The 23671-nt window shown below is 45.6% G+C and overlaps 2 protein-coding genes across 8 annotated transcripts in view; both read left to right on the forward strand.

Annotated features, from left to right (window-relative positions):
• The first annotated feature begins 1474 nt into the window (after positions 1-1474).
• Positions 1475-23671, forward strand: part of EYA3 (EYA transcriptional coactivator and phosphatase 3) — a 66939-nt gene continuing 44742 nt past the window's right edge. For 2 of the 7 annotated variants that reach the window (XM_083810171.1, XM_083810175.1), the window contains exon 1: positions 10419-10555. The gene's annotated coding sequence lies outside the window, so the exon portion shown is untranslated. Of the gene's footprint in view, positions 1659-10417; positions 10556-21272; positions 21387-23671 lie in introns of those variants that run through there. The other 5 variants (XM_083810172.1, XM_083810176.1, XM_083810174.1 and 2 more) reach the window with 4 other exon arrangements.
• On the forward strand, positions 6043-7089 carry PTAFR (platelet activating factor receptor; the record flags this gene model as incomplete). The annotated part of the gene is made up of 1 exon (XM_083809807.1): positions 6043-7089. The coding sequence occupies one exon, from the start codon at positions 6043-6045 to the stop codon at positions 7087-7089; it is 1047 nt and encodes a 348-aa protein (XP_083665933.1).

Raw genomic sequence — 23671 nt, forward strand, 5'->3', positions numbered from 1 at the left:
CCCGTGCTGTTGTGGGAGGTAAGGGTGATCCTGCAGCAGTTCAGGGCTCATGCAGCTAGTGCCAGCTGCCGGATGCTGCATTGCTGCCTTGTGTTGCAAATGGCACCTCTGTGGTGCACCCGGTCCTAGGGACAGAAATCACCCATGCAGGGATGGGGAGGGTGGCTCAGGGGTCCACTGGCCTCAGTGCCACCCCTTGAGGCTGTGGGGGTTCAGGTAAGGACCCCGTATGGCAGCTGCTCTCAGGTTCACCTGCAGCTGAGGACGAGAGACTCCAGACAGGGCTCTCGCTCTTCTTTTCGGAGCCTGTGCTGTCCCTGTGCATCTCAGGGTGTTTTGGAGCCTGGGCAGGCAGGGCCCAGGGCAACAGGAAATCCTGGTTTGCTGAGCACAGCAATTGCACAGTGCCTGCCGGGCTGGGAGCTCGACTGGGCTCCCGCTGGCCGCCAGCATTGCCAGCCTCTGCTTGGCCCAGGGCACCACGCCGAGGCGCTCTGCTCTGTAATGGCCCTGGGAGAGGCTGTCTGCACCCCAGGAGCTGGTGCAGGAGAAGATCCAGGGTGGAACTGACCCAGGCAAAGAAGTCCAGATCAGCACTGGGGCTTTGTCTGCCCTTGGCCAGGGGATACCAAGGCACTGGCACTGCTGGGGGGTGGGTGCAGGCGCAGCACCAGCTGCCCCAGTGCTGCACAGCCCATCGCCTCAGCATGCCCATGACCAGGCAGGTCCAAGTCAGCATCTCCACAGAACAGCATTGCTGCTGTGCACCTTGTGCCGTCTGCCGGTGTCCCCTCGCCCCGCTGATGAGGAGGGTGGTACGTCCTGGCATTGATCCAGGGCTGCCCAGCATGGGAGCTGCAGTTTGGAATTTGCTGGCATAGCCAGGACCATGTGTCCAGCTTTGCTTGTCGCTGGTGTCGCCCTGGGCACCGCACCGATTTGCGTCACTGTGATGAGTGGTCTTCAGGCTGCCCCAAATCTTGGTGGTCAGGATGTGAAGGTGGATGGTTCAGGTGAAGATCTGCCACGCTGTGTTTCTCAGTGGCTGCTTGAAGGTCCCTGAGATAAAAGGAGGTTTGCAATGGCTGGATTCCTGGGTCTGTTATTCCCAACACAAATGTGAAGAAGACTCTGCTAGGGAATGAGTCTGCCCATGAGATATATGAGCTTCCTGACACTTCCTTTCCTCGAAGTTTTTAAGTCAAAACTCTTCTGGCCTCTGCCATACATCTGTTTGGAAAAATGATGTTCAAACGCTAATCCGAGGTCCAAACAAGGACAGACGGTGGATTCCTATTCTGCCTTTAGAGGAAAACCCCAACTTTCACAATTATCAGAAGCAGAGATGCTTTGAGGAAACAGCTTTAAGGACTTTCCAGATCTTTGCTGTGGTTAATTGCCTTTCCTCTACAGTTTATTTTATTTCTCATTTCCTTTGGGCTGAGGTCACACATTTCCTCTTCGTTAGTGACTCTGCAGTCATGCTGCAGTTGCTCTCATTGGTGTCCTGTTCTTGAGAGCTGCCTGCGTGGGCACCTTTCAGACCCTTGTCAAAGAATATAACAATTGGAAGAGGACCAAGCACCTTCAATAAGACTTACATCACTTCTCCACTGAAGCTGAAGATGGACATACTGCACTGAATCCCTTTGCCTGTGGTAAGCACAAAATAGACTTTATTGGTACTGCTGAAAAATGCTTTTGCTAATGCCATAGCTTGTGTTAGTGTGGTCTTTGCACCTTGTAGCTGTAAATCCTTATTGGGAGAGCATGGCCCGCTGGAGAGACTGGGACCAGCGAAGTATTTGTCCCAGCCACACTCTGCTGTGCATCTGGTTACTTTCATCTCTAGTTTTGCCTACAGTGGAGCTGACAATATAAACCACTTGGGATTATTGGTTGAGGTACTTGTGTACTAGGCAGTGGCTTGAGCTACAGATGCCAAGGATTTTGGTAATGCAGTGCAGTCTGCTGCTGCAGTGAACGGGACCCACATCTGCCAGCCTACAACCCAACCACCACTCTTTTTTTCTCTTCTGCTGGCATGGAGACCATTTCATAGAATCACAGAGTCACAGAATGGTTTGGCTTGGAAGGGACCTTAAAGATCATCTAGATCCACCCCCACTGCCATGGGCAGGGAACCTCCACTGGAATGGGTTGCCCAAACCCCATCCGACCTAGCCTTGAACACCTCCAGGGATGGGACATCCACAAATTCTCTGGGCAACCCGTTCCAGTGCCTCACCATCCTCATTGTGAAGAATTTCATCCTTATATCTAATCTAAATCTGCTCTCTTTCAGTTTAAAGTTTACATGTTTTATGCAAAGGGGAACCACTTCAACGGGAGAGAATGAGTGAGATTCCCTGTATGGTACTCCAGAATTTAGGGCTGAGGACATCTCATGAAAATGTGGACTCAGGTTCCTCAGGCTGCAGAGTAAAGTTGGTATTGAGTAAATTTAGAGGGGAAGGGTGCCATGCTCTCTTCTAGCTGTATGTGGTAGAATACCTGGCTTGACAAGCAAGAAAGGAAAAATAACTCATGATTTTTCTCCTTCCCCTTCCTGAGCTTCTGTTGCTGAGCCTGTTAGCGTATGGTGCAGAATATGCCTTTGATCAGTTCCGGCCAGATGCCCTGGCCATGTCCCCTCCCCACCACTTGCCCACCCTCAGCCTGCTGGCTGTGGGGGCTGGAGGCAGCCCCGATGCTGTGCCTGCAATAGGCAAAACACTGGTGCTGTATCAGCGCTGTCCTGCCTACGTGGGCTGCTGTGGGGACAGGGAACTCTGTCCCAGGCAGACCCAGGACAAGTGGTCAGGCAGCTGGACTCGGTGATCTTTGTAGGTCCCTTCCAACCGAGCTGTTCTCTCTATTCTATTTCCTGAAGGACTGTGGCATTGACACTGCACAATCTACTACTGTCAAGACAGATGAGCTCTACCAAGTCTTGCCAGGGCTGTATAAGCATTATCATCTCCAGTCACCCATCCTGCACCTTTGCCAGAGGTTTCCAGCAGACTTAACAATGTAGAGCACGTTCTTGCTTTCATTTCTACTGGTCAAAGTGCAGCCCCTTAGCTCAAACCTATCCTCAGGTGCACGGCTTTGCAGTGGAGGAGGACACGCAGGTTTGTGTCTGCTAAATCTGGCAGCTGATGGGCAGGCCTGGGAAGACCAGCAGCGAAGTCCACCAGAGCCCCTGTGTGCAGCACCAGAAATGGCAGGGTAGAGGGACTTCCCCGCAGCAGAGTCCAAAGGAACAGTTTCTGAGTGACAGTGATGGCTGGGTATTGGATGTGGGCACTTATCTCCTCGTGATTTCTGTGAGGGGAATACATCACCTTTTCTTTTTTCCCACTTTGGGTACATTCAAGTTTAGTGCTACAGTGATAGAGCATCTTTCATTCCAAAGATTCCAGTCCCAAACACCAGAACTATTTGCTGCAGTTGGCAGCTACTTAGAACTGGGGTTTAGGAGGCAGATTTGAAAGAACCATAAGGTCTCTAATGATCATAGGTAATTAGGACTTGATTTTCTTTCTTATTCTAACATCAGAACAGTGTATAAAACACAGAGGTCCCCACCAGTCTCTCTTCATCCCTTCCCTTAAGCGTCTGTGTCTGCTAGGTGCGCCTCTGAGCTGAGAGATGCAAACCTTTCCGACTGGCTTATGTCTTTACCGGGGTGGTGCCTCAGGGAGTGGAAGAGCTGTGTCTAACAGACGTTTATTTAAGGCCATGTTGTGATTATCACCACTCTTCATCCACAAATGAAGGGGTGGAAATGGAGCCATAAGATGACTAGTAGGATTTGCTTTGGGTCCTGCACGAATCAAAGTCAGTGCAGGAAACAGCACAGGCCCCTGCCTGCTCTGGGACCTCTCCACAGGGCAGCAGGGGCTGAGACGTTGTTCTCCTCGGGGAGGGGCCAGACCTCTGCAGTCAGACCCTGAGGGCATCCTCACCGCCTGGCTACCACCTCCTGGATCAGGTACTACCTTTTAGAGACCAGGGGGTTCTCACCAGAGATGAAGGTGAAAGAGGACAGATGCACGTGTCACCTGGCCAGCTACTAGTACTGCCACAGTTACTTGTTAATTCCCAGGCTTTGGAGTCTCTTCATATGGAAGATGGCTGAAGGACTGAGTTTAGGCACTCAAACCCTGGTGCTGTCCATCAGCAAGCAGCACTGGGAAGGTCCAACAACGAGTTGTGGACATCTGTAGTTGCCATGTCCTTAGAGCACCCGTGAGGAGTAAGGAGGGACAGGCGTGGGAAGGTGACTACCACCTTCCTCTCCGAACAGCTGTGAAGAAGTACAAAGGCATTTGCAGAGTTTTCTGAGGAAAGAGAGTGTTCTCGAGGTAGAGATGACTTCCCTATTTGCAGAGGAAAATTGCAAATGTGTAAATGAGGAACCACTGGCACATGGGCACAAAAGTGACTCAACTCAGGGTGATTTGGGGCTTCATGTCTCTGCTGCTGGGGAAGATGCAGAAAGTTTTGAGGTAGGATGGTGCTTTCTGAGGAGGCAGTGGTCTTTGGGGTAAAAAGCTTGCTGTCCATGGCGCTGGCAGAGCCAAGACAAGCACATTGCACTGTGCAGCACTTGGCATTACCACCGTAACTTGCACAAGAAATTTAGGCATCATGACTAGTGGTAAAGTGTACTCTTTCTCAAGGTAAATCACCATGTTCTACATTTTACAAACCCTTTGCTGACTCAAATTAGTTACAAACCCAGCCAGTGTGATGTGAATGAGCAACCTCGTACCCTTGCTGGTGGTTCTCAAACTGCTTTCCCTGCTCTAGTCGGTTATCTTCCCCTGACTTCCAGAGGGAGCAAGAAACCAGCAGATCTGCAGGGTTGTGTCAAGAAGAGGTGAGTGCTTGTCCAGTGCCACACAGGTCTTTGGTGCTAGAGCCAAGAACAGGAATGTACATCCTCTGGATAGTGAAAGAAGCATATTAAAGTATGTAAGGGATTAGACTGAATCCCACACAAATGTGGGACAAGAACACATACAGTATTGATGATGCAGGAATTTGATGTCAAAACTGTAGGTAAAATCTGAAGAAATACTAACTGAGGTGCGGACTACTAATATTAAAATCCAGAAAGTGTCTCATTAGAGACTGTGTTTGTCAGTAGCTTCAATGACATAAGAAAGTACAGAATTGCTGTTGCTGACAATTGCATTCATTGCAGAAATGGTAGGAAAAAAAAAAAAAAAAGAAAAAAGAGAGTGGTTTGATGACAACCTGAATTCAAAATGATGGTACAATAGACAACAGCCAGGCTTTTAAGAAAGAGAGCTGTAGCTAAGAATCAAGAATGTACAACAAAACATCACCCTTTAGAGCTAGCGACTCATCTTTCACATCATTCACTCAGTACAAACACTGAGAGCTCTGGCAGCCTACGAAGTCAATGTTTGACCCTGCAGTGACTGTAACTAAGAAAACAAAATCTTTACAAGCATAAGCAGAAAACATGTAAAAGCCAACTCTGGAAATGCGGCACTAGTGAGATATTTTTACTAGATATTGTTTCAGTTCTAGAATTTCTAGGTTAAAATAAATGTAGGCAAGTTAGGAAGCATTAAGAAAGAACCACAGGAAAAATGAGACAAATGGAAAACCTGTTTGCTTACAGTAAAAGATTTAGAAGCTCAGTCTACTTAGCTGGGAGCAGAGTGATTTTATCTGTTATAAGAACCTTAATACAGAAAACTCTTTTGAAATTAGTGATCTGAGATCTGCAGTGCAGCAAAAAAACACTGGATGACGTCACAGAGGGTGGAATGGCATGGAAACAGGATAGAAGACAGGAACAATTGGACAGGGCAGGTACCTGCAGGTTGACCCAGGGCATACGGCAAAACTCCTGTGGTCACAGGCAGCTGAAAATGAAAGGTGGGTTTTGGCTTAGCAGTGGCACACTACCAATCAGGTCATTTTATGCTTTATATTTTTAGGTAAGAAGAAAAGGTAGAGCAGGAAATTCTGCATCAGACGTGTCCACTCGGCAGCACAATGTCTGGAGACGATAAAGGTGGTGCTGAAGGTAGTGCATCCCCAATAGACTCTCCGTTTCGCTATGACCTCTTCACTGTTTTCTACAGCATCATTTTCATTCTGGGCTTTGTCGCCAACTGCTACGTGCTCTGGATTTTCAGACGTATTTATCACACCAAGAAACTCAATGAAATCAAGATATTCATGCTGAACCTGACAATAGCTGACCTGCTCTTCCTGATTACAATGCCACTGTGGATTATTTACTATCACCACAATGGAGACTGGTTCATGCACAAGTTCCTCTGTAATGTAGCTGGCTGCTTATTTTTCGTTAACACCTACGCTTCTGTTGCCTTTCTGATGGTCATCACATACAACCGCTACCAAGCCGTGACTAATCCCATTAGAGCTGCTCAGTTTACCACTCGGAGAAGGGGGATCTTTTTATCAGCAGCTATCTGGATCGTAACAGTGGGCATCTCTTTGTATTACGTTTTTGATGATAATACTAACGTGGAGAAAATGGGCTCGAAGAATTACACGCGTTGCTTTGAGCGCTATGACTCTACTAGCAATGTTACACCTGTTCTTGCCATTCATGTCATCATCTGCATCCTCTTCTATATCGTTTTTTTATTTATCCTAGCCTGGAACATCGTCATTATCAGGACCCTCTTCTCCAAATCAGGGCAGCAGCGGAAGAGTGCTCATGTCAAGCAAAGGGCGCTCTGGATGGTTTGCACAGTGCTAGTGGTGTTCATCATAAGCTTTGTACCTCATCACATTGTGGACCTGCCCTGGACACTGACTGTTCTGGAGCAATGGCAGAAGGAGAACCATCCTTTGCGCCAGCAACTCAATGATGCTCACCAAGTGACTTTGTGCCTCTTGAGTACGAACTGTGTGTTGGACCCAGTCATCTACTGCTTCCTCACCAAGAAGTTCCAGAAGCATGTGTCAGAAAACCTGAAAAACATGAAAGGGAGTCGAAAGTGCTCCAGGCAGACCACAGACACAGTGATTGAGGGCACCATTCACCAAGAGGATGCCATTAGGATTTAGGTCAGATGGGTTCTAATTGCTGAGACTGGGAAGTGTGCATCAGTCATTCATCTTTTCTCAAGAGAAGGCACTGAGGGACACAACAGAGGACCAGGCTATTATATTTCCTTTATCCCTTAGATAGAAGAATGAATGCTCATTTGTGAAAGGACAAGAGGCAATGGGCACAAACTGGAACACAGGAGGATCCTCCTGAACACCAGGAAGCACTTCTGCACTGTGTGGGTGACTGAGCACTGGAAGAGGCTGCCCAGAGAGGCTGTGGGGTCTCCCTCCTCGGAGATGTTCAGAAGCCGTCTGGACTTGGTCCTGGGCACCCTGCTCTAGGTATCTCTGCTCGGGCAGGGGGTTGGACCAGATAGACCCAGAGGTCGCTGCCAACCTCAACCATTCTGTGATTCCTTCTATCACACGCATCTAGCAGAACTGGAACCTGTAATAATCTGTGAGAAAAGCACTTTTCTGTCTGGGCTGAGGACACTGACAACAGCTCGGGCAATCTGCCTGAAAGAAACACATCAAGTGTCTGCAGTGAGCAACTGGAAGTAAAGTACACTGAAATTATCCATTGTGTCAGCCCAGGTAGCACCATCCCTTGTCCTTTGCCCACCCAGCTCCCAAGAAGAGTCCAGTGTCTGAGCTGTAAGAGGCTTCCGAAAAACCTGGAGGAACACACTGAGCTGCTAACATAATCGAGTAACTTTTCTGAGCAGCTTGCATGGTTCTGTTAAGAGTATGAGCCAAAGAAGCTCCTGAGTGGCTAGAAGGGACATAGTCCAAGGAGTTCCTAACAGTGCCACCAAAGAAGAGAGATGCACCTATACTCGCATGATCTGTCGGGGTCCGTACTTCACAGATGCCTAGGAGCAGCTATTATGAACTTTTGTCTTTGCTCTCAGCTTTTGAATTAGACATGTAACTGGACAAAGACAAGAAAAGGAAGAGAAATTGGCAGCGCCTCAGCCCCCATCCCAAATCATCATTGTGTCCAAGGGGGACTGTTGTCTGCCCTGGCTTCTTGTACGATTGCAGAATGGGCAAATAAGTGGCCTCTTGCACAAAGTTTGGTATTTTTTGGCTGACTGCATGTGTTTGTGGAGATCCACTCTCACTTTGGAGGCTCCAGTTAACAGAAGACGGTTGTCAGCACGGGCATTACTGTGAGAAGAAAAAAAGGTTAAAAATCTTCTGTATTTTTATTCTTATTTATTTAAACTTAGGATTCCAAAAAGGAGCTGTGCATTATTTCCTTCCCCCAGCCTTTTTATTTCTGCAATGAAGAAATGAAGCTGACTGGTTCTTGATATCCTACCATGAATGAAGTATTAGTCCATTGGCCATTGTCCATAGTCCATGGCCATTTTCTGAGTAAACCAGTAAATGCACAGTGATGTGGTGCACTATGTAAGTCATGCACCTGGGAAACACTTGAGACCAGCCAGCCCCATTGAGGGCTTGCTGCAGTCGGTAGGGACCTAAGGCAAAGTGGTTTTCCAGCGTTACTGAGTTCTGTTACGAATCACGAGACAATTGAGGTTCCTGTTTCTGACCCAAATTGCTCAATCCAGCACAGGAAATTGGGCAGGGCAGGGCAGGGAAGGGAAGCTACTTGTTTTTTTACAACCTTTCGGTTCCTCAAACTATATAGGAGACTGGCTGATGACAGGAAAAGCGCATCTGACATTGTGATACTCGTTATTTATATGCATTCACAGCAGCCTTCCTACACCCATCAGTAACAAGGAGAAGTTGAAGGACAAGCTCAAGTCTTTCCAAAGATAGGACCAACATTAGTATCAGACTTGCCTATATCCAGTTGAGACAGGGGTCCTTCAGATCTATCTCCTGAAGATCCTTAAGCAGCTTTTATGTTTATGCATGTGAATGAGCAAAAGAACAAAGACACTTTTTCTGATGCCATCTCCTGAGGTGAGCTGTGCACTCCAGGCCCCATACAAGGCAAATAACTGAATCTGATCCTAAACTGAATGTATTCGCCTCCTGGTCCTGGACTCTGCTCCAGTAGTAGTAGACCGGACTCTGCTCTTAGCAGAGACTTTTCCCTGACCACGTCCCTCAGAAATGCTCAAAGCTTAGCCCTGTTTTCTGTAGTCACTCATAGTGCACAGCAAGGGTGGCGATCTCTCATCTAAAAGCCTAAATCCTGCTTGCTGGAGGAATCTACTTCTGCATTTTAGCCCTCCTGAGATGCCACAGTCTGCCTGAGAAGCTCTTGCAGCTGACAGACAGGGTGGGACTGTTCCCTTTTCCCCTCACCAGCTGATGTGATAGCAGAGCTCAAATGCCACACAGCCACGTAAGAGCTGAGCTTGGTAACTCTTAGAAGAAACGGGGAGGCATTATTCTATGTGGTGATGTGGTCTTCTGTTGATTCCTAGAAAGCTTACAGCACAGCTTACAGTGTAGGTTACTTACTGTTTTTAAATATGCTTTGCTCCACGGAAGGCAACCGTAAGGCAAGTGTGACCTCAGAGAACAAATGTAAAGTTGCTTCTGAGGAAAGGGGACAATGGAGAAAGAACTCTGAGGACACTTCAGCAGGATATGTTGCAATCATTAAGTCAGTAAAAATGCATTTTAAAAAACAGTCTGAGCTTCTACTTTTGTTCCTGAAATTATTTTGTTTTACAGCAGCGTTGCATTACAGTGCTTTAATTTGCAATAAAATTGATCCTCAAAAATTCTTCTAAATAAAGTACTTCTTCCAAGGGTTTTGGCCTTTAAGATCCCGTCTTCTCATCTTTCTGTATTTACCCTTAGGGGAAAAGCCTCAGTATCTGCAGACAAAGCTTGTTTGACAGCCTAGTTGCGTTCCTTTCGATTTTGGAGGTGTTTTTTTTTTTCCTTCTAATCACCACGTGAACTCTTGAGAAAGGTGAAAATTAAAACCTCAGCAAGTTTTGACCTGCTAAAAGGGAAGGGAAAAAAATAATTTCACAGGGGAAGCAACTTCTGAAAAAAGGTTTGCGCTCTCAAAAAACTTACCAGACCAAAAAAAAATAATAAAATCAAACAGACGCTCCGACGCTCAGGCTGAAATTATAATTAATAACACCCCCAGCAGGGAAACACCGAACGAGAAGCACAGCACGGCACGGCAGCGGCTGGCTCCGGGCTGCCGCCCCCAGCCCACGCGGCCCCGGGGACCCTCCCGGGCCGCGGCACCGAGCGGCAGCGCCCCGCGGCTCCCCGCGGCTCCCCTCGGCACGGCGACGGCCGCCCCCGCCGCCCCCGCCGCAGCCGCCCGAGGCGGCCCCTGGCGAGCAGCCCCCGCCCGGCCCCGCCCCGCGCTGAGGCGCCTCCGGGCCGCGGCGCCACTTCCGTGGCCGAGCGCGCTCTGGTTCCGGGTCGGGCCGCCGCTGGCGGGGGCGAGGCGCTGCGGGGCCGCCGCTGCCATGTCGGATGCGGGCCGCGCTCCCGGGCCCGGCCGCGGAGCCGCCTCTCGGTAAGAGCCCGCCGAGGGGGGGCCCGGCCGCGCGCCGCTCTCCCTCTCCGCGGAGCCCCCCGGGCCCAGCGGGCCGCGGCTCGGGGCCGCGTGCCGCCCTCCGCCGCCCTCCCCCGCCGGCACGGAGGCCGATGGCGGAGCGCGGCCGGGGCGGAGCCCGGGACTCAGCGCCCGGCCGCCGCTGCCCCCCGCGGCACGGCGGGGCCCGGCGCTCCCGGCGGCGCCCGGGAGCAGCCGAGAGCCGCAGGAAGCCGCTCGGGGACTGCCCCAGCTCGGGAGGACGGGAGCGGCTTCCGTGGGGTCCCTGGGGAGGAAGAACGGGCTGCGGGCGGCTCGGGACGCGCCGGGGCCTCGGGGGGTTGTTCGTAGGGCCGCGAGTGGTGGGTAGCTCCGGCTCAGGGCGGCCTCGCTCAGTCTGCGTTGGCTTTGCCAGGAGGCAGTTGATGGAGCGCTGCAGTTGGAAGGGAGCTGCAAAGATCACCTGGTCCAACTGCCTGACCTCTTCAGGGCTAGCCAGAAGTTAAAGCATATTACTGAGGGCACTGTCCAAATGTCTCCTGAACGTTGCCAGGCATGGGGCACCAACCACCTCACTAGGAAGCCCGTTCCAGTGTTTGAGCACTCTCACGGTAAAGAAATTTTTCCTCATGCCCAGTCTGAACATCTCTCGGCACAGCTCGGTGCCATTCCTGTGCATCCTGTGATCAGTTACCAGGGAGAAGAGACCTCCCTCTGTGCTCCCCCTCCTCAGGGAGTTGCAGAGAGCAAGGAGGTCACCTCTTGGCCTCCTTTTCTCTAGACTAGACAACCCACGTGTCCTCAGCCTCTCCTCATAGGGCATGCCTTCCAGCTCTTGCACCCTCGTCTGGATGCATTTGAATATCTTAACATCCATAAATGTATCTGTACATCTTAGTCTGGATGGATTTAATTGTTGTTTGCGCTGGAGCTTGTGCAGATATGTCCAAGACGATGTGTTTGAGCTTGGTAGTACCATGACCAGTTGGGCTTCATAGCTGCGTTGGACCCAGGTCAGCTCTGCCGGACATTCCTGGGTCTGGGAATCCTCTGCAGAGTTTTTTGTGTGGAGCCAGGTCAGGCACAGCATGCCTTATTGGTTTGGTCTCTGCACTGCATGGTGTGGCTAAATTGTTTGCAGACTAGAGCTAGTCCTTAATGCAGTCCTTAACTGTAGTAAATCAGATGGATTATCAGATTATGTTGCGGTGGACCTCTCTGTATGGAGCTACCTCTACTTCTGCGCCTGTTATGCACTTCATCCATAGTCTGGTAATTTCTGACTAGCAATTAAAAGTCAACTGTATTAGCTGGTAGGAGAAGATTTTTACAACTGTCACCTGCCTCTGTTGTTTGTTTTTCCTCACTTCTGCTTCTTCCTGATTATCTTAAATTCAAGATACCAAATAAGATAAGCTTTTGTTCAGAATTGTGACAATTCACATACCTCAAGTCACTGTTTTTGTAATTAGCTACTTTTAAAAATGCGTAAAGACTGTAGTTTTCTTAATCTGCAAAACTAATGACTTATCCAAATGTAGCTATCAAGTTAGCTTTTTTAAAAAAATCACCCGTGGTACATTACTTCTTAGTTGTGCAGTTCTGCAATCCAGCTTTCACCACGCAACCAGCATTACGCAGCTACGTTCCCGTTTCTAACCATTTACAAGGTGGCTGTGGTTAAGGTCTAGCAGTTCACAAACCACTGGAACTACTGCACAGTGTCCTTCTGCGGCTTCTACCTCTATCTCAGCTCTTCCATGCCGCAGCAGCAGTTATGGCCCGCTGGTCGCTGCGTGTTGTTTGTGTGACAGATGGGATTGCGGAACCGTCACTTCCCCATCACAGATGTGTGCGACTTGCGGTAATGCCCGAGTAATTGCTGACTTTTGAAGGATTTGTAGCTTCTTAAAACTTTGCCCTATAAACATTGAGATGTTGAATGAGTTTTGAATTGAATATGTCAAATAGTTTATTAAAAGGGTTTCTACATTTTGTGTTAACAGGTTGGAGTACCTGTACAGCAAGTTAAGCGTGCTGTGTCCTAGCTTTTGTGTACTGAAGGTTATATATGGTTACACGTAAAACTGGATAAAACATACTGATTTTTTGTAATTGGATGAAAACCCTGACAAGTAGTGCGTTCTCATGCATAAGTCACATAATGCATAAAGCTTCAAGATTTACAGCAGATACTGTCTGAGGGTGGGCATGAGTAACTCAGTGCCTGTATTCTTACTTATCAGAAATAGGAATATTTTTTATTTCTTCTCTGCAAGGGAAAAAGGAGCTGTCAGGATTGAGATGTACAGGAAACTTTTGAGTGCCTAAATGTAATCCCATGAGAATTTAACAACAGGAGGTTTCTGTATGATCTCCTACCCAGCAATGTCTACAAGCACAACCCACCTCCAGGCAATGTTGTCTCTTGCAGCGTCTTGTGAGTGTTTTCTTTGGTCACCCAAACCATGACCAGCGGCACACTCTGGTTAGTTGTAAGTTGAGGGAGGCATTTTTCAGTTTTTCCTTCCTTTGTCTTATCCTTAATTTATTCTCTTTTTTTTTTTAATCCTAATTTGTCTGGAAGTTTTTCCTTTAATTTGTTAAAAGGCAGCAAAACAAGCAGCTCTTCAGCAGTATTCTCTGTGGTGGCCCTTCTCTAGCAGCGATTAAATCGGCTCACGTGGGTGCTGTGACTGAAGGTACTCCGGTACCTGAGGCAGGAACTTCACATCTTTTCTTCCTTCCTGCAGCCGCATCTAGAGCTTCAGTTAAGGTGTTGCTGCAGGGGGTCAGCTTCCCTCCTATTCTAATGCCTTACACAAAGCTGGTGTTTAGAATAGTGTTGAGGTGAGAAAACACAGCATGTCACTGCAGGCTCTTCAGTGTATGGTGTCCTTTTGATCTACACGACACCAGTCACTGCTGTTCTGTCTTTCCCAGGATGTCACCGGACAGTTCTTAACTGGGTTATACAACTAAAAAAAACAGATTTGTATTTAGAAAAACAGCCTACTATTGTGATGAATCTGATTGGGATTTTTCTTCATCTCTTAGATAAACTACTGGAATTAAGAATATGGCTTGTCTAATTTCAGGGGCAATTGAATGGTTCTTCAGTTCAGCAGAAGATGGGTTTCTCCTCTTGAGAGATCTCCATGTCTAGCGATCTATTCTCACATCCCAAGAGCTTCCTTTGAGACTTGAAGTTTGTGTTGCTTCAATTTAAATATCGATAGTCCTGTTTTCTCTGAAAGTCATCAACTGGAACGTAACATAAAGTGTATGGCAGCTTTAAACCTTGGGTGATGGTTTATTTTTCTATAAATATCATACTATCATGTGTAATTCCATTTTGAAAATTTTACAAAATAGTCTCATACTAACGTCTTTTCCATGACGATTGTTTTGCGCTATTATATTTGACAGAGCTTAACAAATTCTTCCTTAGTTACGATTGATTTAAGATGAGCAGGGAAGAGGAAGGCATATTCAGTATTTAGCACCTGTATCATTTGCAAAAGCAGATGATTAATCACTCTTCAGCGCAGAGAGATGACAGCTCTGTTCAAAACTCTTTTCAAAAGAGGGAAGGTTTAGATTATTTAGAAGGTAGAAATTCTTTACTCTGAGAGCGATGAGGCCCTGGCCCAGGCTGCCCAGAGGAGCTGTGGGTGCCCCATCCCTGGCAGTGCCCCAGGCCAGGCTGGATGGGGCTGGGGGCACCTGGGCTGGTGGGGGGGGGCCCTGCCCGTGGCAGGGGGTTGGCATTAGGTGGTCTTCAAGGACCCTTCCAACCCAAAGCATTCTGTGATGATTCTATGAAAACCACGTGGAAGTATTCTGAAGTAGGCTTTATTTTTTCAGTAGTTTGCTGAAAAAAAAAATCTTCACTCTCCTTTCCTGGTAAAGGCATAGCTGTTCTCTTTTACCTATGGGGGAAAAATACCGTCACAGGAAAACAACTCTGTGGATTCCAGGTTTTGAAGTTTTATGTAGAAGTCTGGTCCCATTTGCACTGTGTCTCATGTTTTGTTCAATACCATTGTAAGAGTTCTTGACATTTCAGAAACCATTGCCTTGCTTTTTATTAGTTTTAAACCTCCGTTTCCTGTCAATCCAGAACTTTTGGGGTACAGGGAGGGGAGTTTGCCTTTCTGGAAGATAAAGGGACTCAAAAATAATACAAACTACTACTTTGTTACTTTGTCTGGTATTCTGGAGGACTGTATGGACACACAAGTTTTATTCTTCTTTTTCTACTGTGTCAATTTTTTTTCTATCCAGTAGTTATCTGTCATGCCAGGCCTGCTGCTAGGTTGACATTCTGTATGAGGAAAAAATTAATTCTTCTGGCTTAAAAAAACCCCATTATAAAACACTCTTACCTGACCTGAAGGAAGCCAAAATGTCACCATAAGTCAATGATACCACTACTCTCAGCATTTTAAAATAAGATGGCAAATGTTGCTTGACAGTTCTTTGAATTATTAAGCTGTATTGTAGCATTCGAGGACCCAAACAATTTACCTTTATGCTGAAGTAAAAAACGGCAACAAGTTGTTGGCTGAGCTTCTCTAGTCTCTGAACGATATGACCTTTTTTTGGATGCTGTTGTAAAGAACATATGGTTGTCTTTACTGAAGACAGTAGTTTTTAAAGGCTGATGCTGTCATAATCCAGTGTTTGTCATGCAGCTGCTTCTTGCAATGGTGAGAGTAAAAAGCGGACTATTTCAAGGCAGCTTTTTTGGCAGACTGATGGCTTAGGCTCAACTCAAAGAAGACGGCACTTTGGGAGTGTCTTGATGAGAACAGCTTTTGGAGCTAAAAGGCAGTAGAAAATACTGCGGGCTTTATTTCTCAAAGGTTACCAGTTTCATGTGGTGAGCAAGAAGGTAATTCCTTGTTGAGATGCAGTAAGAAAAGCCCTGAAATAAAATATTCGCCGTTCTCATTTTCCTTCTAAAGCCTTTTGAATAAATCATCTATGCTTGGTCAAAATTCACTATCCTGTCAGCTGGGCAAGTTCCTGAGATCTCATTGCAGAAGTTTGGACAAGATGTCTCTGAAGAGCTGCGCCTCGTCTGCGCCTTGTGCCAGAAAGAGCACGAGTGTCCTGTTGCTCGGAGGATGGGAAGAGCCGGCAGCGAGCTCTCCTCTGGCCTTGCAGGCGTGAAGGTGTGTGCCGCTGCTGGTTCTGCCGAAACCTGGGGCGTATCAGTCGCTGCTGGGAGTGGGCGCTCAGTCACGAGAGTTACAGCCAACCGGGCGCCCTGAGCAGCAAAAATGGGTTGTGCCTGCATTCATCGCCCAGGCCAATGGCTAAGCAAAACTAATTGCAGCTTAACAGAGCGTAAGGTTAAATGGTTTTTGATTACCTCTGTGGTAGTTTGTATAACATGATTCGCTTTGCAACTGGTGTCAGCTAAAAATAAAATGCATGATATCATTTGCTGCGACTCAACTAATTATAAATATCTTGGTAAAAGAATGATGTAGTGCTTAATCCGCCCAAATTCATTTTGCGTTCCAGATTTTAGTCTATAATAATCAGAAATATCAGAACACACAGCACTATTTTTGCTAGGATTTATTTGTTGTCTGGTTAGGGATTAATTCTCAATGATAAGGTCTGAAGGAAAATATATCCATAGCAATGAAGATATCTTCATGATCTTGTTTGTTTCTCCCTGGAATCAAGCAACACTTGTACATACCAAAAGGATAGAGGGCCTGTTTTACGTGATGCCTGGAGCAGTGTTCAATAATTCATACTCTCTTTTTCTTACCCTCCTGTTTTGTTTTGTTTTGTTTTTTTAATATTGGCCAGAATGCACTTCTTTGCTACTTTTAGAAGAAGACTTGGAAGAATGCAGGGAGAAAAAGCTGTTTTTCTCAATAGTAAAGAGAAAGCGTGAAGGTAGGACAGATCTAAAGATTGAAAGTTCATGTCACCAGAATTTAGTTGTCTAGAAATATACTTTTTGTTTTCTGGAGAAGAAAGTTGATGGGAACGAGACATCACTTTTAGAAGTTACTGTATTTGAGTACTCTTGAAGTGATGGCATGAAAGAACAAAATGGAAATGAGAACAGATGGAAAGACAGCAGGGAAGACAAAGGAAATGTGAATGTGTTTTTAACTGAAAATTTTGTTTTCCCGTCTACAAGATCTTTTGAGGCCTGTGTAGAAACTTTGTACTATTTTTGGGGATTTGTGTATAGATTGTTTTTAATTGATTGTTGTAGTCTGGAGAATAGGTGTGTTAGACAATAAAAGTAAACATTACAAAAATAATAACTATAAAAAACATACAATAAATAAATAATAGCCCCTTCTCTCTGTTTTTATAAAAGATAGTACATGTCATCCTCAGGATCAGGTCATAGGTTCTTAGGTTGCATTTGATTTGGTCACTGACAGCATTTACTAATTATGATTCATACTGAAGAGCATCCGAACTAACAGGAAAGAAAGAGAGAATGGGGAGAAAGGAGACCTTTAATACAGGATTGGGAAGAAAATCATCATATATCGCTTTGCCCAGATTATACCTAACAGAGGAGATGTTGCTTCCATTTGTGGAGTTCATTCTTCTTTGAAACTTGGCTGACCTACTAAGAGCAGAGAAGGAAAAGGATTTTGCCAGTGAGATGTGGTGAGAAGATAGAAGTTAATCTTTTACCGTCTAAGCCTACGTTTGTTTGATACCTGTTGATGATAATATAAAGCCAGTTATAAGGTTTGAGGTTGTTGAATCGTAAGTGAAATGTGTTCTTTCTTGTGCTAGGTGACTCTTCACACAACAGCGTTAATCAGTTGTAGATCCTGTAATCACACCAATTATTTTAAGTGTGATTACAGATGTTGTTTTGATACTGAGAACTACCGTGACTGCCATCAAATGCTAACTGTACTGCAACAGCTATCTGTGAGATACAGTGGAAGGAGATCATGTTTGGGATGCGGCAATGTCAGCTTTACAGGAATGGTAGAGTAGGGTAATCTGGTGGGAGAAAAACACTGTACTTGAAGGACTGTGTAAAGGGTAACAGCCTTAAAAATACAGGAAAAGAGAAGTACGTGTCTGTATGGGTGAAGATCCCAGACCTTAAGTATACTACTAGGATTTTTCTGGCAACTGCTGAATCAGGACGGTGATAGTGATGAGGAACTGTTATATGAGATCAAAGAAGTTGCAAATTTAGAAGAGTAGTAGTAGGAGATTTCAGCTACCTAGACAGAGACTAATTCTATAGCACATCAGGAAGAAATGCAGAGTGAACATTTTTCTGACTCTGTGAATGACTGCTTCCTACAGCAACCGACGTTAAACCTACAAGAGAAGCTATCTTTCTGAGTGTGGTGGTGCATAGGATCTACTTTGAGCTATAAGTGGGACAGTTGTAATAGCAACTACAGTACAATTAGATGTAACTGGGTAGAAGGGGACAGCAGACCAAATAAATTCAGCACATGGATGTTCAACTTCAAGAAATTAAAATACATAAAAATGAATTAAGTAGTTTACAGTTTCCCCCCAAGCTTAAAAAGGCCTGCACAAAATGTAGCCTACATGCAGCTTGAAGGCTGTTAAAAAAAAATTACGGTTTGTACCCCCAGAATCTCTATGTGGCTCAGTGGGAAAGCTACCAGATAAAAATAAATAATAATAATAATAATAATAATAATAATAATAATAAGCCATCATGTGGAAAAGATGAATGCTTAACAAATGGAAAGAATGCCCAGGTGAGACCAGGAAAATCTGCAACATGGCAGGTGAAATGCAGACAGAATTAAAAGGGGTAAAAAGGAAACTGAAGAGCACCTTGCAAAAGGAAGCTCAAACCAGTGGTAAAACATTCTCTAAATTCATCAAAAGAAGGAAGTCAGGTAGCGATTGTGTGGGACTGCTTGGTGATCAGGGCTCAAGGAGTGGGCACCTGAGGCGTGTGATAAGGCCATCACAGAGAAGGTCAGTGAATTCCTTGTATGTTACTGCTAAAGATGTTTTGCTTTAGATACCCTGGGAACTCCCTACAGATGACTGACTTCCAGCAGCAGTGAGATGATAAAGAGTTATGAAAGACAAAATCCCTGTTTAGTGGAAAATGCAGTCTGCTGGAAAAGTGTCAGCATGGATTATGTAGAGGAAAATTCCACCTTCTTAAACCATGGGAGTTGTGCAAGTATGTGGATAGATGAAAGCAATAGGCATAATTGATTTTCAAAAAACCTCTGACAAAGTTCTGTTAAAGAAGCTAAGTTTTCCCAAGTCTAGAGGAGAGGTTCACTACCAATGGAAAGCTGGTGAAAGGACAGAATTACAGAAAGCTTTGGATTACAAGGGATTTCAGGAGGTTGCCTGCTTCAGTCTTCTGCTCACAGGAGGTGGGTTGTTCAGGGTCTTGTCCAGGTTTTCTGAAACCAGGTTTCAGGGTTTTGAAAATGTGCAAGGGTGGATGTCACCATCCTTGTGGGTCACTTCTCCAGTGTGACCCACTCTCACAGTGAAGAATTTTTTCCTTAGGTCCAGCTGGAATTTTCCTTGTTACAATTTGTGACCATTGCCTCTTTCTCAAGGCACTTGAGATGAGTCTGGCTGCGTCTTTTCTATGATGTTCTTTTAGCAGTGGAAGACAGCAATTAGATTCCTGTTACTTCCTTCAGCTTCTGTTCTTCAGGCTAAACAAGACCAGTTTCCTCAGCATCTCCCTGGATTATATTTCATTATATTTCATTAAGTTTCTCCCCGCCCAATTCTCCAACCTGTCAAGGTCCTGCTGGATGGCAGCTCGGCCTTCCGGCGCGTCAGCCACTCCTCACGGTTCAGTGTCATCAGCAGACTTGCTGATGGCGCACTCCATTCCCTCATCTAAGTTATCGATTAATATATTGAACAACTCTGGTCCCAGTACCGACCCTTGAGGAACTCCACTAGATACAGGCCTCCAACTCGACTCTGTCCCGCTGACCACAACTCTCTGGCTTCTTCCCTTCAGCCAGTTCACAATCCACCTCGCTACCCCATCATCCTCAGTTTAGCTGCGAGGATGCTGTGGGAGACGGTGTCAAAGGCTTTATTGAAGTCAAGATAGACCACGTCCGCTGCCTTTCCATCATCTATCCACCCGGTTATATCCTCATAAGAGGCTTATCATGTTGGTCAAACATGACTTCCCCTTGGTGAAGCCATGTTGACTGCCTCTAATGACCCTCTTATCCTTGATACGACTAGAGACAACACTAAGGATAAGTTGCTCCATCACCTTTCCAGGGATGGAGGTGAGGCTGACCAGTCTATAGCTAACTGACTATTTCCAACCTAAGCCTCCCCTGGCACAACTTGAGGCCATTCCCTCTAGGCCTGTTGTTGGTTATCTGTGAGAAGAGGCTGACCCCCAGCTCCCCACACCTTCCTTTCAGGCAGAGAGCAACAAGGTCTCCCCTGAGCTTCCTCTTCTCCAGACCAAACAACCCCAGTTCCCGCAGCTGCTCCTCACAGGAGTTGTGTCCCAGGCCCTTCAGCAGCCTTGTAGCCCTTCTCTGGACACGCTCCTTCTTTCTCCCCCCCAAAATATACACTATCCCCATGCACAGTAGCACTGAGCAACAGAAGTAAGGATAGATTTTGGGCCCAAGAAGTTGCTTCACGAAACAAAGCACCAAACTTTAAAAATGTTTGAGGTTACTCCAGTGTCACTTTGCCATACTAAGCAGCTCTAAAAACTTCTTCCTTCCTTCCATGGCTCTACACCTGGCACTTCACCTACATTGAATCTGGCAGTCCAGACGGTTTTTCATCTGCTGTGTCGTCTGTCCGTAGTTTATACCTGCACAGTTTGGCTGCAAGGTTGCTGAGGGACTTTGCATTACTGAAATGAAGTCAGCAGCTCTCTTCTTCCGTGGAGCCCACCATTTTATCAGAAAAGGCAGTCTGGTTGGTCAGGAACTGTTGGCCTTGGATGGATCCACAATGGCTCTTCCCAGCTGCTTTCTTGCCATTCACGTGCATGGGAATGGTCTCCATGTAAATTTGCTCTGCAGTCCTCTGGGCCACTAAAGCAATTCCGTCTGGCTTGCATTTCCTTTATTGCCTGTTTTGAACGTGACATTTGCCATTTTTCAGTTATCAGTGACCTCTGAGGATTGATACGACCATTCAAAAATTGACAGAGAGCGCCTTTATAGTGACACAGTCACCATCCCTGGAGGTCTTTAAGAGACGTTTAGATGTAGAGCCTCGTGATATGGTTTAGTGGAGGACTTGTTAGTGTTGGGTCGGAGGTTGGACTGGGTGATCTTGGAGGTCTCTTCCAACCTAGACGATTCTGTGTGATTCTGTGTCCCCCGGCAGTCCTACCGCCGGGCCTGCTGGCGGGGGGCGTGAGGGGCCTGCATGGCGGCCAGGCTTGCGCGCGCACTGCCCGCGGGTGGCATCTGCTGTTGGAGACTGCGCTGCTCGGGCGAGGCGGGCCGTTGCTCTGGCCAGGAGGGTGTTTCCGTGCTCCCACCTGCCTCTGCCGGCAGGGCTCGTGCCCTGTGGAGCAAATGGCGTAAGAATTATGCTTAATTAGAAGCCGTGGCTGTTACCGAGCAGCTGAGTATCGAACACAGTCATTTAAACTGTTTTTTTCCTAGTAAAAAATCTCAAATATCCGGTACTTTATTCTTTCTTTAATTTTTTTGAGCAGGTTACTCTAGCAACTGTTGTTGCTAAGACACAAATAGCTACAGATGTCCGCAGAACTGATTGCACAGTGATAAATACCATGGCTGCCTCTAATGCAAAATAACAAGAGAAATAGGTAAATTTACTATAGTTAAAACCTTTTTAACAAAATAATGGTGAAAGTTGAGTGTTGAAACAGTTTCTGTCTAGCGGAACTTTAGCTTAATTTCCTGGTACTGTGTGGTAGTAGCTGTATGAATTTTTGATGTGTATGCACAAAATCTCTTATTGAAAATAAAGTTTAGAGCTGCATAATGTAAATAATGCCTTTTTTGTGGTTAATACAATGCAGGCTTTTTGTCTGACTGATAAAGGATTAAAAAGTTCAGTATTTTGTGGCTTCAGTAACTTTACAAATCTCTTTTAATGTGTTGAAAGTGGCATCTAGAAATGGAAGTTAATATGCTCTATTGTCTGAAAGTTTGTTTTTAAAAGCTCTTAAGACAAGCATCACTTTTCTTTTTTTGCAGAGCTGCACCTCCAGAAATTTGCAACCCAATTGTTGTTTATCTAAAACACAAAAATGTTTTAGATAACCTCATTGTTATCTAAAAAAAAAAGTTTTAGATTTCCTCGTGGAAAGAGGAGCTAATTGACTTTTTTACTTTTCTTATGTGTGTGTAAATTATTGTACTTTGTTTTGTAAGTAAAAGGCTAATGGCACTTCTGTGTTCTTGTTCTGTGTGGGCTCTGCAAATGTCAGATCTAACGAGAAGAAATCATCCACTTGTTTCTGGGCTCAGTGGGAGTTGTTTTTCTCAGAGATGAAGTTGTTATTTCCAAATTTTCCTTTTGTGAAAACAGTTCCCCATTAAAAATTTCCCTGTTACGTTTCAAAATCAAATTTAACAGAATTGTGTAAGAACCGGGCAGCCAAGCTGCCTGTGTGTCATTGTTCAAGCTAACTGAACTGCAGACAGGCTTCGTGTCAATAACACTTCAGGGGCTTAAAAAAATAACATGAAAATTCCTATTAATGAAATCCATTTTTAGCCTAAACAATGCCTATTTTTGTTGCCACGTTTAAGTTCAGTATTTTTCTCAATTTTTAGATCCTACGCTTTTTCCTTCCCTTTTTAGTTTATGAAATTTTAATCAAACCATGAACCTGATGTCCTACGGAGCTGTGTTTATGTGCTTGTCATGGCCACTCGTACCTTCAGAAATAAGGCGTATAATCTGCCTTCCCTGTAACTCTTACAGGGTTTTATTCCGAGTCTTCCCCGGTTAATAAAGATGTGAAGAGAACATGGATAGAGAGCAGTAAACAATCCAGCAGATCTCACCGTTTATTCTCTGGTATTCTTCACAATATTTTGGAAATATCTGTGTGTGTTGTGTGTGTGTGTATCTCTGTGTGTGGGTGTGTGCATGGAGAATGAGGAATAGCAGAGTATAAATCTTTGCCGTGAGATCCACTGAATTCTTAAAGATAGGAAATCAGCAGGCTGGTGTGTAGCACAGCTTTCATTCATTAAGTTTATTCCTTTTTTATTTCTTTTTTTTTTTTTTGATGGCTACTCTCTGCTGTTACAAAAAGGAACACGTCAGAGAACTGTACTTAGGGTGAAGGTGGAATTAACAGACCGAAGCATGAGTTATTGTATGGTGCCCTTAAGATGGATATTAGGGAGAGGTTTTAAGGATTGTGCTGGAGAGCAAGACTGTTCCCTGAGGAGTTGACTGTTGATAATTTTACTAAGCAGGATTTGGGACTTTCACATTGTGAAGTTAGAAGTTTGAATTCTTTTTCCCTCTTCTTACATTTGTATTTTCAAATGCTGAAATAATGCCCGTATTCTCATCTGCTTGGCAGTTGCAGGAAGACTGTCAGATACTGAATGTGTGGCCTTAATATGATATTTGTGAATTAACAAATGTGAAGATTCACAGCAATTCCTGTAGGTCCGCGTGTGAAATCAAAGGCTTTGGATTTTGGTCCTTAGTGGAGGAGGGCACCTAGATGGGCCTCTCTTTCTTCTCTGTCTTTGCACGCCACTGGAACTGCGTTAGTGTAGTGAATGCTGCGACTCGCTTTTCTTCTTACCGTCTTTAAATTTTTTTGAATTTGTATTCCAGCTTACCAGACAGACCATTTGACAGGCCAGGGCATCTGTTTACTCATTCAGTTTGTTTGCATCGTTGTAATGGTACAGCATTGTAAAGCGTTACCTTCTTCTTTCTGCCTGAAGGAAGGAAAAATGAAGCGTAGTACTCAGAATTGTTCAATTCCTGACAGTTTCTTAAGGAGCCATTATTTTACAAACCAACCCAGGAACCAGACTGATGCTGTCATTTCCTGTGATCTTTATTCAGGCTGTTTAAAAACAAAATGGGAAATTCTTCGGAACTTGAGGTGAG

Source organism: Anser anser (genome assembly GCF_964211835.1).
Source record: "Anser anser genome assembly, chromosome: 24".
Classification (NCBI taxonomy): domain Eukaryota; kingdom Metazoa; phylum Chordata; class Aves; order Anseriformes; family Anatidae; genus Anser; species Anser anser.